Here is a 15,766-nt window from a genome sequence, read left to right on the forward strand (position 1 = left end):
GTAAAACAGTTTAGTGAAGCAGAGAACCGGAAGTTGCTGTAAATCATTACCTACCATTACCTCAGCTACTGGTATCCATTTCACCTCATCTGTCAAACTACTTAGTAAAGAAAATCGGCTGTGAAAGGTAACTGTATATCAAAGTTTGTATGTGCTGGAAGAGTCATTCATGCACCAGCTGGTAGCGTCCACAACAACAGGGTTTTGCTGTGTAGAATGTGCTGCAGTGCCGGGTCAAGAGATTTCTCACTGGTTCGGTAACAAAGGCAGCAGGTTTGGAAATCTTAAGGCCAGCACTGCAGCCAAATCATGACCATATTGCCCCTGAGGGTATTTCTCCAATGTCTCGTAATTGCTGCAACACCTGAATGTTTTATCTATTAAGGGCATTAAACAGTGGGGGAAAACGTTGGTTCTAAAGCACTGAATCATGTTGCACCTATGGAGGAGTGCGTTACGTGTAATGTATATGCTACCTACTTTATTTATTGCACTCATGGATTCAATTCTCTTCAAAGCGCTCTTTATGTTAATGTCCTCATTGTCATCATCAGCTTCACAGTAATTATGACAGTAATCTTTTTTTCATGCTGGATTTACGTTTTTTCTCCAAGGCACTAAGAATCCTTCCCTGGTCATAAAACAACATTTTATATTTAGGTGTTTTTGTGAGCTGCATTTCCATTTCACTAACGGGTTACTTTGTTACCCCTCCCCCACCTGCACAACAACAGGGAAGACTACACCCACAACAACCGCCAGCACAACCAATCAGGTGGCCCCATTCCCAAAGGTGGCAGGTGACTCTGAAAGAGGTACAGGTCCAGATGGCAGTCCTCCAGTCCCAGTTGGGGACCAGGGGTCACCTGACTCGGAACCAATCAGTGTGGAGATGGAGGGTAAGGGGGTGGGGTGTCTGTGTCTGCTGAACTTTGACCTGCACTGGATTACATTGATGGGCCCTGAAGCTTCACTGCACACTGCTAACCATGCTGATCACTAACACTCTAACACTCTGTGTAGGACACTGAACGTTTAACCATATATCCACTCACTTAATGAAGCAACCATGAGTTAGAGAGGCTTAATCACTTAAATAGATACTGCATTGGCTCCAATTAACCCTTCAATTAACTCTTCAAATCAATGTCCAAACAAAATGACTCCTGCTTGTCTCCTCATCTCTTAATTTATCCATATTCTAGGGTAGTTTACTCTCCCCTCTCCAGCGGGACACACTTTCATAATCACACACGACCAAGCACGTCTTCTCTTCTCACGCTGTCTAGAGCGCTGCTTCCTGAATGTCATTCCCAGATTACTCCCAATAGGAAACCAACCGGAGCTCCTAATATTCAGCAGGATGGGAAGACTGTTCGTTGATGCTATTTCTTTTAGCCCAGGCTCTCCTTGCTGTGCTCCTCTGGCGCCTTGTCAGGAGTCCATAAATCCTTGCTAGTGATTGGTTCCATTCAGGCCGACAGAGTCTCCGGCTGCAATGATGAGCCACCCAGGCTCAAATGAGAAAAGCCTGTAACAAATAAATAACCAGCAGCCGGCGTGCGGACAAGGGGAAACCGTAGTAGAAACTTGGGCAACGCAATCTATTTCAGCATGGGCTAGTGTCGCCTGGCTGCCGGTTCAATCAAAAGCACAGGGGACCCGGCTGATAAGGCGAGAGAGGAACTGTTCTGGAAATAACAGTGTGGCAGTTCCAGGAAGGCCTCTCTCTCTGATTCACCCAAACACTGTAGGTAGAATAGGGGTCAAGAAACTCTGGTCCTTGAGGGCAGCCGTGGGTGCAGGCTTTTGTTCTAGCTCAGCACCAATACAACTCGTAATGTACTTCTGTAAACTGAGGTTAATTTGACAAGAGCCTAGATAGCGCTGATGTAAGTTTAAGGCTGGCCTTGAGACAGGTTTGAAACATCTTTGGCACAATAAACAAAAACAATTTACCGCAAGCTAGTAATAGCAATTCTGCAGCCCTCTAGAATTGCATCCCAAAAGCTTTTGTTTTTATTTTATGTAAGGCCGACACAGACGCAAATACAAGGTGACATGATTCATCCAGCTACGGATAGAAACAATGTATTATATAAAGACTATGACTGACCAAAATACAAGTACAAGCACCCCTTTTGAGACCTCTCTGTTATGAACATTTCCAGCGATCATTTAGCTGCAGTTCGACACTGTGTTTCCATCAAGGGAGAACGCCTACCTCCCTACAGTGTCAGAATGCTTCAACCTACACAAACACACATTATTCAGACCCAGCTTTTAGACCTCGCTGTTTGTTTTCCCAGTGTTATTTCCTGCTTAGCTTATTTTAAACAGACCTCCGGGGTCGTCTCCATATTCAAATGAACCTGTGTGGGTACGGCAAAAAAATAACCTTGCTAGCAGCTAATTTAGCTGACAAGTACAGGGAGACAACTCTATAATGGAGGCAAGCAGGCAGGGCTTTGAAACTCATTAAAGCACTAGGAGAAGAGCAGAGAATGAACTCAGGCTGAACTTCTCTTTGCTGCTGAAAAGGGGTTGGTGTCCTGGAGGGACGATGCCAGTTCCTTACTCTTGTTTATATCTCAGTGGCTCGAGGAATATAGACACCAGGTTTACATCACTTCCTGTCTAGCCATCAATACAACTCAACACTCATATCACCTCTCTTCTTGATTACAACATCATCAGTCATGCTATGTCGTTAAATCCATTTTAAGTTGTGCATTATAAACTCAAAAAACATGGATAGTTTAGGCATATCAACAATCCTATGCAGCATCCTCCTCAAGCTGGGTGTGTACATTAAGCTATTCATCATAACCAGGAAAATTTTACCCACCTCACTAATGTGCCTCAGTCACAGCTGTTCCAGCCAATTTAGCATCACTACTTAGTCATGTGGTAATGACACTAAATAAAGGTTACTTTAACTAGACCACAGTTTCCTTTAATTATTCTGCCCGAATTACTCGCTCTTCATAACAGCTATGATTAACATCAGCTTTTACTACGAAAACACACACTGTAGGGCTCTGTACTGTACACCTCCCCACTGGTCATATACAGTACACAATACTACATCTTTTCATACGCAGCAAAATGAAAATGAACACCTCAACATGCACTATACATAAAGTTGTTCACAACATGTTCTTGCCTGTTTGACAACATTAGGGACTGGTTTCCCATTCACATATTAACCCTAGTCCTGGACAACAACAAAAAAGCTGATGGTGATTCTCCATTGAGCATGCTTTTTAATCCAGCACTAGGCTTAATCTGAGTCTGGGGAAACTTCCTATATGTTTACTGTCACCCTCATGTTCAGAGTGCTTAGTGTCACCATTACATTTTTATTATCATGTTAACACCATGGAGACCAGAGTGTTAGTCAACATCAGAATGTTGAGTGTCCCAGTGACGTTTGGGCCCACAGTGTACAGATCCACACACGCAGTTGTCCTGACTCCTAACCCCAACCCATTATCCCTTTCTGTCTCCTCGACCCCTTACCCCTGGGGAATAGTTCTCTATTAACCTGCCTGTTTTTCGGTTGGACTGACTAACCCTTATCTGCCTCCTTGGTTGAATCTTCCTCTCCTTCTCTTCCCCTTTTCCCCCTGTGAAATCTCTACCCAGTTTCAAAGCCTATGACTGAAACTGAGCTTTTTGTGTGTTTGTTGCCTACAAGCAGTTGTTTCTCTGTGGCTTTAGGCCACTGTTTGGGGACGCTATGGTTCTTCCAGAGCTGCTTTTCTATCCAGACAGTTAATGTTTGTTTGGGGAGTTATGTTAGGGATTGGCTCTGGAATACAGTAGCTTTACCAGGTGCTGAATGGTGAATGCCCTCTTTATTCTCTTTACTTTATTCCTGATGCAACTGCATGTGAAATGTCCCACTGCATGTAGTGCCATGCTTGATGTGATGGTGGATGAGGCTATCAGACACTACTTGAACTCTGTCTATTTCCAAGCTGTTTGAAATAGAAAATGTGTCTTTGAACTGTATTTTCGCTCATGTTTTGACAGATCTTGGTTCTCAAAGTCAGCGTTGAGTGATGTACTGTACTGAGATATTATGGCAAATTGGTCTCTACTTGCCATGTTCTAAGGGATTGTACAGTCATGGCCTAAAGTTTTGAGAATGACACAAATATACATTTTCACAAAGTCTGCTGCCTTAGTTTGTATGATGTTATGAAGAGTGATCAGATAAATTGCAATTAATTGTAAAGCCGCTGTTTGCCATGCAAATTAACTGAATCCCCAAAGAAACATTTCCACTGCATTTCAGCTCTGCCAGAAAAGGACCAGTTGACATCATGTCAGTGATTCTCTTGTTAACACAGGTGTGAGTGTTGACGAGGACAAGGCTGGAGATCACTCTGTCGTGCTGATTTGAGTTTGATTAACTGACTGGAAGCTTCAAAAGGAGGGTGGTGCTTGGAATCATTGTTCTTCCTCTGTCAATCATGGTTACCTGCAAGGAAACAAATGCCATCATCATTGCTTTGCACAAAAAGGGCTTCACAGGCAAGGATATTGCTGGCAGTAAGATTGCACCTAAATCAAACATGTATCAGATCATCAAGAACTTAAAGGAGAGCGGTTCAATTGTTGTGAAGAAGGCTTCAGGGCGCCCAAGAAAGTCCAGCAAGCGCCAGGACCGTCTCCCAAAGTTTATTCAGGGATTGGACTGCTGAGGACTGGGGTAAAGTAATTTCTCTGATCAATCCCCTTTCCGATTGTTTGGGGCATCCGGAAAAAAGCTTGTCCGGAGAAGACAAGGTGAGCGCTACAATCAGTCCTGTGTCATGCCAACAGTAAAGAATCCTAAGAATATTCATGTGTGGGGTTGCATCTCAGCCAAGGGAGTGGGCTCACTCACAATTTTGCCTAAGAACACAGCCATGAATAAAGAGTGGTACCAACACATCCTCCGAGAGCAACTTCTCCCAACCATCCAGGAACAGTTTGGTGACGAGCAACGCCTTTTCCAGCATGATGGACCACCTTGCCATAAGGCAAAAGTGATAACTAAGTGGCTCGGGAACAAAACATCGATATTTTGGGTTCATGGCCAGGAAACTCCCCAGACCTTAATCCCATTGTGAACTTGTGGTCAGTCCTCAAGAGGCGGGTGGAGAAACAAAAACCCACAAATTCTGACAACTCCATAATCCATTGATTATGCAAGAATGGGCTGCCATCAGTCAGGATGTGGCCCAGAAGTTAATTGACAGCATGCAAGGGTCAACACTGCAAATATTGATTCTTTGCGTCAACTTCATGTAATTGTCAATAAAAGCCTTTGACACTTATGAAATGCTTGTAATTATATTTCAGTATTCCATAGTAACATCTGACAAAAATATCTAAAGACACTGAATCAGCAAACTGTGGAAATTAATATTTGTCATTCTCAAAACTTTTGGCCACGACTATGTTATTTGTAATGAGGGATACTTGGAGAAAATCGTATCTCTCTGAAATTAAAATGTATGGCCTTCCCTTCAGTAAAATATATTTTTATCTGACCCTCCCTGAACGTTTGAAAAAGAAGAAAAAAACTCCCCAATACCCAAAATAATAATTAAAATGTTAAGTGGATAGCAAAAAACATGCTTACCGTTTACCCTCACTCTTAGGACAGACGAGAGCCTTTTTTGTAAGAATTACAATGCAAAGTAGACAGAAGGTTGTGGCTTCTCAAACCACCACAGACAAGTGTGTGTGAAAAGATATCCATTATAATAAAAGCACTGCATGAATCTATCCTCTTATTCACTTAGTCTACGAAAAAAATGCCTTTTATAAATGCATTTCTATGCAATTCTATGTCATTTTTATGAAAATGACTGGAGACTAGCAGAATATTTTTTTATACCACAACAGAGCATGACAACGAATGAACGCATGCTGCAGCACCGAAGCCATTTAGATTTAAATTCTGGCTGTTGTTCAAAAAGAGGATAGTCTGCTTAGGTCTAAGGCACTGCATCGCAGTGCTTGAAGCATCACTACAGACTCGTTTCGATCCCAGGCTGTGTCACGGCTGTCCTTGACCGGGAGACCCATGAGACGGCGAACAATTGGCCCAGTGTCGTTCGGGTTAGGGGAGGGTTTGGGCAGCTGGGATTTCCTTGTCCTATCGCACTCTAGCGACTCCTTGTGGTGGACCGGGCGCCTGCAAGTGGACTCTGGTCGCCAGTTGGACGGTGTTTCTTCTGACACATTGGTGCGACTGGCTTCCGGGAGCAGCGTGTCAAGAAGCATTGCAGCTTGTTTTGGAGGACACATGGCTCTAGACCTTCACCTCTCCCGAGTACATGGGCGAGTTGCAGTGATGGGACAAGACTGTAACTACAAATTGGATATCACGAAATTGGGGAGAAAAAAGGGGTAAAAGTAACACAAAAAAAAGAGCATAGTCTAAGTTTGGAACAGTGCTAAAGTGATCAACTGTTAAAATGTATTGCAACAGAACCAGATACAACTGAAGTACCTGATCATCATTGAATTCGAGAAAAAGCCACTCATTGTTTTAACACCGCAGCCACATAACAGGTAGGCCTATATGAACAGTCTATATGAGAAACTATCATTTCCTAATTTATTATATTTTATTCCATGATATTGTTGTTACACTAAACCCTTCCCCTGACTGAAATTGAAAAAACATGACCCGCCCCCATTTTCCTCCAGGTAACTAATGTGTACATTTCGATCTCTCCATTAGCACCTTTTTTAATTTTTTGACTAGTATTCAACACAAGTCTCCTCAGTGAAACCTCTTGATGCTCTACATGCATCAGCACACTTCTAATAAAATGGCATCATGTCATTAGCACTCTTTTTCAATTGGACTGAACCAGTTACATTACAGCGTATCATATTACCTCGTGTGTGTAGAAATCAAGCCGCGTCCAATTGGTTGGGCACTGATGTGTAATATTATGCATATTCTTAATAATGAGAGTACATGATTGAATTCATTCACATGAACACCCAAACCCCCTTTTGCACACGCTCACACACCACACACACGAACACAGAGCGTTAACTGTGTTCATCATTACCCAAGCATCAGCTATTTGAACAGTCAAAGTACTCCGAATTTTAGTTAGCAGACTCCTGTTCGTGTCTAATTTTGAAAACACTCACAGTGCTTGTAGTATATCAGCCTATAATTTGTTGTTGTGTTTTCCACAGCAGAAAATACATCTCTGGCATTAGTTGAGGTTAATGGTTGCCTGCGAAGCCTGGGGCCATTTTGACTCATTGCGGCACTATGGAATGAAGTACCCTTTAATGGAACTATTACATTCTTCCCTCAGCTGTAGAGAAACAGAAACTAATCCTGCTATTTTGGAACGTCTTTACTTGATGCAAATATAGTACTCAGGAGTCGTTTCCAGTGCCTAGCTACAGTACCTTCAGAAAGTAAAGTATTCACACCCCTTTTTCAACATTTTGTTGTGTTACAGCATGAATTTTCAAATGGATTAAATTTAGATTTATGGTCACTGGGCCTACACACAATACCCCATAATGTCAAAGTGGAATTATGTTTTTCGAAATGTTTACCAATTCATAAAAAATGTAAAGCTTTTAATCTTTAAGGACTGGGGAGATTTTCAAGATAAAAATGAAACATAATGGAGCTAAGCAAGGAAAAATCCTAGAGGAAAACCTGGTTGTCTGCTTTCCACCAGACACTGGGAGATTAATTAACCTTTCAGCAGGACAATAACCTAAAACACAAGGCCAAATCTACACCTGGAGTTGCTTACCAAGAAGACCATAAATGTTCCTGAGTGGCCACGTTACTGTTTTGACTTAAATCTACTTGAAAATCTATGGCAAGACGTGAAAGTTGATGAAGAGTTCTTGAAGAGCTTGAAGAATTCTTAAAATGGGCAAATGTTGCACCATCCAGGTATGGAAAGCTCTTAGAGACTTGCTCAGAAAGACTCACAGCTGTAATCAAATCAAATCAAATTTATTTATATAGCCCTTCGTACATCAGCTGATATCTCAAAGTGCTGTACAGAAACCCAGCCTAAAACCCCAAACAGCAAACAATGCAGGTGTAAAAGCACGGTGGCTAGGAAAAACTCCCTAGAAAGGCCAAAACCTAGGAAGAAACCTAGAGAGGAACCAGGCTATGTGGGGTGGCCAGTCCTCTTCTGGCTGTGCCGGGTAGAGATTATAACAGAACATGACCAAGATGTTCAAATGTTCATAAATTACCAGCATGGTCGAATAATAATAATAAGGCAGAACAGTTGAAACTGGAGCAGCAGCACAGTCAGGTGGACTGGGGACAGCAAGGAGCCATCATGTCAGGTAATCGCTGCCAAAGGTGTTTCTACAAAGTATTGACAGGGGTGTGAATACTTAATTAAATTAAATATTTCTGTATTTAATTTTCGAAACATTTTGCACATTTCTAAAAACATGTTTCCATTTTGTCATTATTGGGTATTGTGTGTAGATGGATAAGAAAAATAATACATTTGATACATTTTGAATTCAGGCTATAACACAGCAAAATGTAGAGTAAGTACAGGGGTATCAATACTTTCTGAAGGCACTGTAAGTGCCAGCTTGAGCAGAGTATTGACACAATGGAGCAGCAGTGTATTGACACTATCTTTAAAGGGATAGTTCACTTTGAAAACAACATTTGCGTACTGTACCTTGGAATTGTCCCAAAGTCGAGCCGTGTCTATATTCCAACATTCCACGCCATAGTTGAGTATCAGCAATCAAGATTACCAAAAGCACCGTAGCTCAATAATCAGTTGCTGTCCAGTTTATCCTAAATCCCTGATTCTCAAGACCATCCATTTGGCAACCAACACTGCAGATGGCTAACTGATTCTATGCATACAGTAGAATAAAGCACAGCATGACGCTGATACACTTCTGAGGTATGTAAGGTAGTAGTTCATTTGGGCATTTTATGGAAGTAAATTAATCTGTATGATTTATATAGCTATCGGTTTTAAGCATCTCAGAGAAGGGTTAGATGTGAGTCAAAGGTGAAAACCCCTGCTTGCCTTGTTTGTGTTTCACTTCTTTTGTTTTTGTTTGTTTTGGAGTTATTTTATCACCTGTCGAAATAGCACTTCGCACTCCAGAATCGCTCCTCGCGCAACCCATCCCCAATTAGTGAAACACAGAACAGACTACAGGTTGCGTATCGCTTTAGCTCAGTTACATAATGCACAGCCTTGTCTATTTTTACCATTATGGTAAAGAGCGTCAAGCGGGGTCCTTCTACGTACCAAAACACAGCTGCTTCTGAGAGAGAGGCTTCAAAACCCACCAGGCTGACAATCTGTCACTCACATTGACACATCTCTCTCTCTCCATCATCATCTCCCAGCCTCCCCCTTACAATCTGCTCCCTGCACATTCTTTCTCACACTCAATTTCTGTCACTTTTTGTCCCCAGCTTTCTGCCACATTCTTTTTCATTTTATTTTCTCTAGTTCTCTTGCTAGTCTCTTTTCTGTCCTGTTCCGCTCTCTCTCTTCCGTTGCCTGGCAGTTTCTTACTGAAGTTATATTTTCTCTCCCTACTGTATCTCTCTCTCTTTGTCGCTCTCTTCCTCTCGAGCATGAATACTTCCAGCTGTCCCCCCTCTCTCTCCCTTTCTGTCACCATTTCTCCTCTCCTTCCCTCCTGTCAAATCTCAACCATATGTGTGTTTACCTTCTTAGAAGACTTGAGAGTTCTTTAATGTGTGTGTTCCTGTATGTCACAGATTACACGTATAGTAGGCCTCTGTTCAGCAGAGACCATGCGGAACCCACACTTTGGCTAAAGATATAGTGTGACAACCGAGAAAAACAAACATAGAAAAACACTGTTATTAACATTATATAAACCATTGAGAGGAGGTTATTGTTGCTTTGAGTAGCTTCAATTATCCTGCGGCACCATATATCTTTATATACCACACCTATATTTTACTAACATTTTTAATGCAACTCTACCACTACACAGGTGCAGACAACTCCAATGAATGGTCACATGTTACATTAAAGCAAAGCTCTCAAACCTTTTTGTTTCACCTCTTTATCAGAGGTGTCGTACAATATTGGCTCATAAAATGATTCATTTTGACAATGACCATTTTTAAAGGTATTTTCTTTCAACACTGTATTGAGGCAATGCTTTATCGTCAACTGTTTGCCTGCATGCTATGCCTCCTGTGCGACATCTAACAGCACACCAGTCCCCCCATGCCATGATTCAGTGGGTATTAATTTCACTGTGACCATGCCACCATATGTCACGCATACGGCCCGATTGAGTCATCCACTCCAGCCCCAAACGTGTTATGACAGGTTGTGCTTGGGGTTGGAGATCTGTGTATCCCCACTGTGTCGCTTGACTCATAGCTCCTCAGCCATGTGGAAACCTTCAATAGTCATAGGGTCCTGGTCAGGGGTCCCAGATGAGTCACAGGACTGGGAGCTGGGAGCCACAGGGAGGCTGGGGGAAGCCACACAGAGACATGGGCATCCTGGCCTGTATTATTCATAAAACCCCCATGCTGCCACACTGCCTCGGCTCACTCTGACACACTGGCCTAGGACAGATAGGATAAACGAAGCATCGCCATGCCAACGCCATAGAAATACAATGGATATAGCACTTGAATGGATAGAACTCGCAATTTCAAAGCAGCACGTCAAACTTACTCTGTGAATTTAACATTATCGCCAGGAGGATGTGATCGTACAGTATATTGCATCTCTCTATAGGGGAATGGCACTCAGTACTCTACTCACTGATGTAGAGCAAATGGCCCAATTGATAGTGATATAGAGCTTTGCAGTGCTCTAAAAGCCTTTACTTCCTGATAGCGCTGAGAGAGAGACAGGGAGCAGACACTTCTCCTGGAACTTTGTGACCTACATATAACTTTCCATCAACACCAGGCAAAGAGACACTCGTGTCGGCAGCTCCTTCAAGACCAAAGAACCAATCCTTGTTTGATGCTAATTCTGCCCCATCTTCTCTCTGTTTGTATTAAGAGGCTGTCGAAGACAAATGGTAATGGTGACAAGTACCCTTTAGAGTTACTAGCAAAGTGCCAGGAGCTTCAAGGCTGATGTCTGTGCTCCTCTATTGACACATTGAGGTTTTCCCCGTTGTGCTTTTGTTACTTGTATAGATTCATGACGAGTTTGTGCTTGAAGCTGCAGTGGAGCTTTGCTACTCATTTCTTCAGCCTACAGTGTGTGTGTGTGCGCACTGCTTACCTGTTCTCCACATTCAGAATATACCAGAGGACATACTGTGTGTGCACTGCATACTTGTTCTCCACATATATACCTAATGATATACACACACACTTGACCTAACAAGCATTTCGCTACACTCGCATTAACATCTGCTAACCATGTGTATGTGACAAATACAATTTGATTTGATTTGATTTCTTTTTAAATAAATGTATCCAAGGTCATTCTGTGCTGTGTTCTGCATGTACTGTAGATTCATGTCAGTTATTATTCACATCTCCCTTTCCCTTATAAATTAATGAATATCTTTCAAATGATATTGGTATGCTGCCTGCATTTACCCTCACACACTCCAGTTTTTGACCCAACAATGTTTTTCTTATTCAGACAGAATAATGTTTTGGCAACCTATTTGAACAAAACCCATTTAAAGAAATTATGAAGTGTAAGACACTGCTGTCATTGAAGTTGTTGTACGAGATGTTTGATTCCGCTAAACGCCTAATTGTAAATTCCCTCAGTGAAATTCCCTTCTAATCAAGTGCCCTCACTCTGTTAAAGCTGAAGCATGTGGCAACTCTTTGTAATTTCATCGAAAGTGAGAAACCCTCGACAAGTCTCTCTTGGGCCCAATCATTTAGACCCCCCCCCCCCACCCCCCTCCTCATCATCTTCAACGTCCCATCACCACAGTTACGTCTAAAGCTGGCACTATCATTGCCCATTACTGCCTAACCTGAGCTCTCATTACGGGATGCAATTAGCCTATTTGAGACACCTGCATTTCTCCTCCCAGTGCGGGCCAATTCCCCTCCCCAGACTTATCAATTTCACAGAGACTATCATTAAGGTTGGAGAAGGGCCTGACACCACAGATGGCAGCAGCCTTTGTAAATGAGCTCTGATTGTGAGAGAGGTGGCTAGTATCACTCCTCCTGTCGAATCTCAGATGCCATTATGCAAATATAGTGGCAGGGTCACACCATCCAAGGGCGTTTTCATAGTGTTGCGATAACCTTGAGATTTTCAGATGCTTAGTTGCGTCAGTTCAGATGTTTTCCCAAACAAAAATTTGAATCAGTCAGACTCTCGTTCAATTAAAGAGTGATGTATTCTATGAGCTAGTTAGTCGAGTTGGTTATTTTTGGCAAGTTCATCGCAGGTGCACTCACCCTGATCCATGCATTTCAAAGCACAGCCAGTGTGAAAGACATCAGACTCCTGCCAGTGCACCCATCAATATTTAAAGCCCAAACTCATTTTGGAGTTGATTTCTCACTGACTGGGGAGCTCTTGCCCTCTGCCACTCTTTGCAGTTGGAGACGAAAGATGAGGTCTTGGCAAGAAATAGTTTATTGATTCATTAACAGAGGGAGGAAAGCCAAAGGGGCTAGTTCCAACACCTCTGCAATGCTGCTTCCCACGTAGTAGAGCTTCTGTAAACACAACTGGTATTTTCCAGCTGCTGCCTGCTTGACCTCATAGAAATTATAGTCTCTTCTAGGTATCTGGTTTCATTACACTAAAGACCATTTTGTTCTCGCTCTCTTTTTCTTTGAAGGTGTCCGACGGCCTCCCGAGATGGAGAAGACCAACCACAGTGTCCACTACACCCTGCTGATCGCCTGTGTGCTGGTGGCCTTTGTCCTTGGAGCCTTCCTCTCAGGCTTTCTGGTCTCCTGCTACTGCAACCACACCGGCAGCAAGACCAAGAGGCTGGCCAAGGACCCGGAGGCCCCCATCCCTCACGCCCTGTCCCTACGCAGCCTGGCCAAGCTCAATGGCCTGCTGGACAGCCAGAACAAGGAGGATAAAATGGAGGTGTCCTCGCCCAAGCTCTACAACTCCTTCTTCCAGAACGGGAAGGAGCATCGTCAAGGAGCACCCAGACGGAACGGTGGTCACCACCCAGGGATGACCATGGGAGACCTGGTTCACCCCCATCACCTACACCACTCTTCGGAGCTCTCTGGTCTTCCCACCCCAGACTCCACCCCTGAACTGCCCATCAAGAACATGAAGGCTTTCAAGAACCAGTGGGAGAAGAACCAGAACTGCAACAATGCCAAGGAGCCCAAGTCCCACAACATGGGACAAGGTTCCAGGCCCAGCTCAGGCCTGCTCCACCAGCAGATCTACCCCTACTCTCACAGCTTTTCCAATGGGCAAGCTCTGGCCAATGGGCATGCCTTGGTCGGTGGACCCCAGCACCTGGAGGAGCGCAAGATCCACAATACTGAGCGCATGTTGGTCCAGCAGCCTTACCCCTGCTACCCGCAGAAGGTGATGGAGGTCACATCGCTGGACGAGCTGCTCAAACACATCCACGAGGCCAACTCCAGCAAGAACACCCAGGTCATGACTTCATCCGGCCTGTCAGCCAGCGGCGGGTGCCATGGGAGTCAACTAGCTTTTGCCAACCGCATCCAGCCACACATCCCAGAGACCGAGTCGGCGCCTTACTACAGCTCGTCCACCCTGCCCCGAGACAGCCTGACCCGCCGCATGGACGTACCTCCGGACATGCCCCCTCACCACCAGTCCACCCTGGAGCGGAGGCACTCTTCCCAGAGACACTCACTGATTACCGCTGCCACTAAGATTGCCAACGGAGGGGGTGGTGGAGGGATGGTTCACCGACAGCAAAGCTTCAGCCAGCGTAGCGGCCACCAGCACCAACCACCCCCTATGCTGGCTCGAATGAACTCCACCGGCAGCACCTGCGAGATCCACTACCCGCTCATCCCCAATGGGTACCTGACACGCCAGCAGAGCTACAATGGAGAGCAACAGGAGGATACCGGAGGATACCTCCACCGAGGGGCCATAGTCCGCCGGACCACCTCCCTCAAACCCGACGTCCCTCCCAAACCCCTCTTCATCCCTGCCTCCTCTCCTGTCAACCAACAGGGAAACTTCAACTACTGAGGGGAGGAGGAGAACAGGACAAGAGTGACTGTGCCTCGTCCTCTCCTCTCAATGGGTGAAAAGTGGAAGACGTGCCCTTGATTTTATGGCAGCCATTCTCGCTGTCAACAAACCTCAAACAAACTTGTGATTTCCCCCTTTTTGTCCAATTTAATATCTTTGTACCATATTGGTATTGCTCAACTACTTGCTTATAGAAGGTGAGGGACGATGGTTGGTGAAACGCGACCCCCTTACATTATGCTGCCAATGTCCTCAGTGTGGATTTACCATGCAACTTAGTTATGGAAGGGTTTGCCATCAAACATCGGACATCGTAGATTGAATCTAGAGCTTCTTGCGATGCCTATGAAACTTGCTTTTGCTTACCTTTTCTTATGTAGTGTTGACAAACAGTCCTGATCCCCCTAACGTGTTTCTATATATGCATGTGTGTGTATATATATGTGTGTTTTATATCTACACCGTATATGTATACATATACATATGCAGTATATGTATCCTGTGGAGCGACATCAACAAAACTCCTTTTAAAGGTAGCTCTGTCTTTTTGCCTTACTTTGAAACTGAACCCATTATGTTGAAATACATTACTGGTTGGTGTTTGGCATCTCAAATAGAAGTTCTCGAAATGAGGCAAGGCCCCGCCTGTCCCTGTTTCAGCATGGTTAGTATGTGGACTAGGAGAATAAGTAATCATTTACCATATTAACAAGTTCATGGTGAATGTACTACTCGCATTCAAAAAAAAGAGCCAATATGGTGGATACTGACAAGCAAAGGAAACTACTCAAAGTAACTATGCTAGGCGGTTCTCTTTTTTGGAAAATGGAGACCCTACTATCCTGCCAAGTCCTGAGAAACAGATGAAAGGCATTAATACAGCTGGTCTATGAAGTACAGTCTACTACAATTCCTAAAGAATGTTTTTATCACATTGGTGCTTAGTTGATCCTCGTAAATTCTAATATAATTATCATGTATCACACCCAAAGAGGACCAGACACTCAACCCCCAAAGAATCAGGATCAAGATCAGACCATCCAACCCCCAAAAAACACAACATGGTACAGACAGCAGTTATTATAATTATTAACTTTGGCTATTAGTTGTAAATAAAGGAATAATACTAGCCAAATGTTAATTGTATGTGTAAATGTGTGCCTTATTTAATATAGTATGTGGTATGGGGTAGGGGTAAATGCAAAGCGCCAAGATGCTATATAATAGGTGTTAGATTTTTTTTTTTTTGTTATGGTCGTTCGGAATGTGTCATATCTATTGTAGATTTGTATTTCTAACTAGGGTTTTTGATATCCCTGAATTGTGAGCCTGCCAGCCCTGGCATAGCGACTACCACAGCTTGAGGCTGCATCTTTTTTGTTTGCCTCCTTTTCATGTGTTTTCACTGGGTTGGCTTTTTCCCTGATTGCTAACTTTACCTTTTGATTGTTTGTAGCACAGCAGGCTACTCAATAGATTAAAAGGGGGGACATCAGTCCGTCAGATGTTAAGATTATTCAGGCTCTCTGATACTCCCTACATATCACTTGGTCTCAACCTCA

General features: G+C 43.6%; 1 protein-coding gene across 9 annotated transcripts in view; it reads left to right on the forward strand.

Moving 5' to 3' along the window:
* The window catches only part of LOC118367503 (semaphorin-6D-like), a 166,555-nt gene extending 150,993 nt beyond the window's left edge, over positions 1–15,562 (forward strand). For 7 of the 9 annotated variants that reach the window (XM_035751033.2, XM_035751038.2, XM_035751036.2 and 4 more), the window contains 2 exons: positions 735–899; positions 12,835–15,562. In XM_035751033.2, the coding sequence (XP_035606926.1) occupies positions 735–899; positions 12,835–14,201 (1,532 nt within the window). In that variant the 3' untranslated portion in view covers positions 14,202–15,562. The remainder of the gene's footprint in view (positions 1–734; positions 900–12,834) is intronic. The other 2 variants (XM_035751040.2, XM_035751041.2) reach the window with 2 other exon arrangements.
* The last annotated feature ends 204 nt before the right edge of the window (positions 15,563–15,766 follow it).

This window comes from Oncorhynchus keta, chromosome 34, assembly GCF_023373465.1.
Source record: "Oncorhynchus keta strain PuntledgeMale-10-30-2019 chromosome 34, Oket_V2, whole genome shotgun sequence".
NCBI lineage: Eukaryota > Metazoa > Chordata > Actinopteri > Salmoniformes > Salmonidae > Oncorhynchus > Oncorhynchus keta.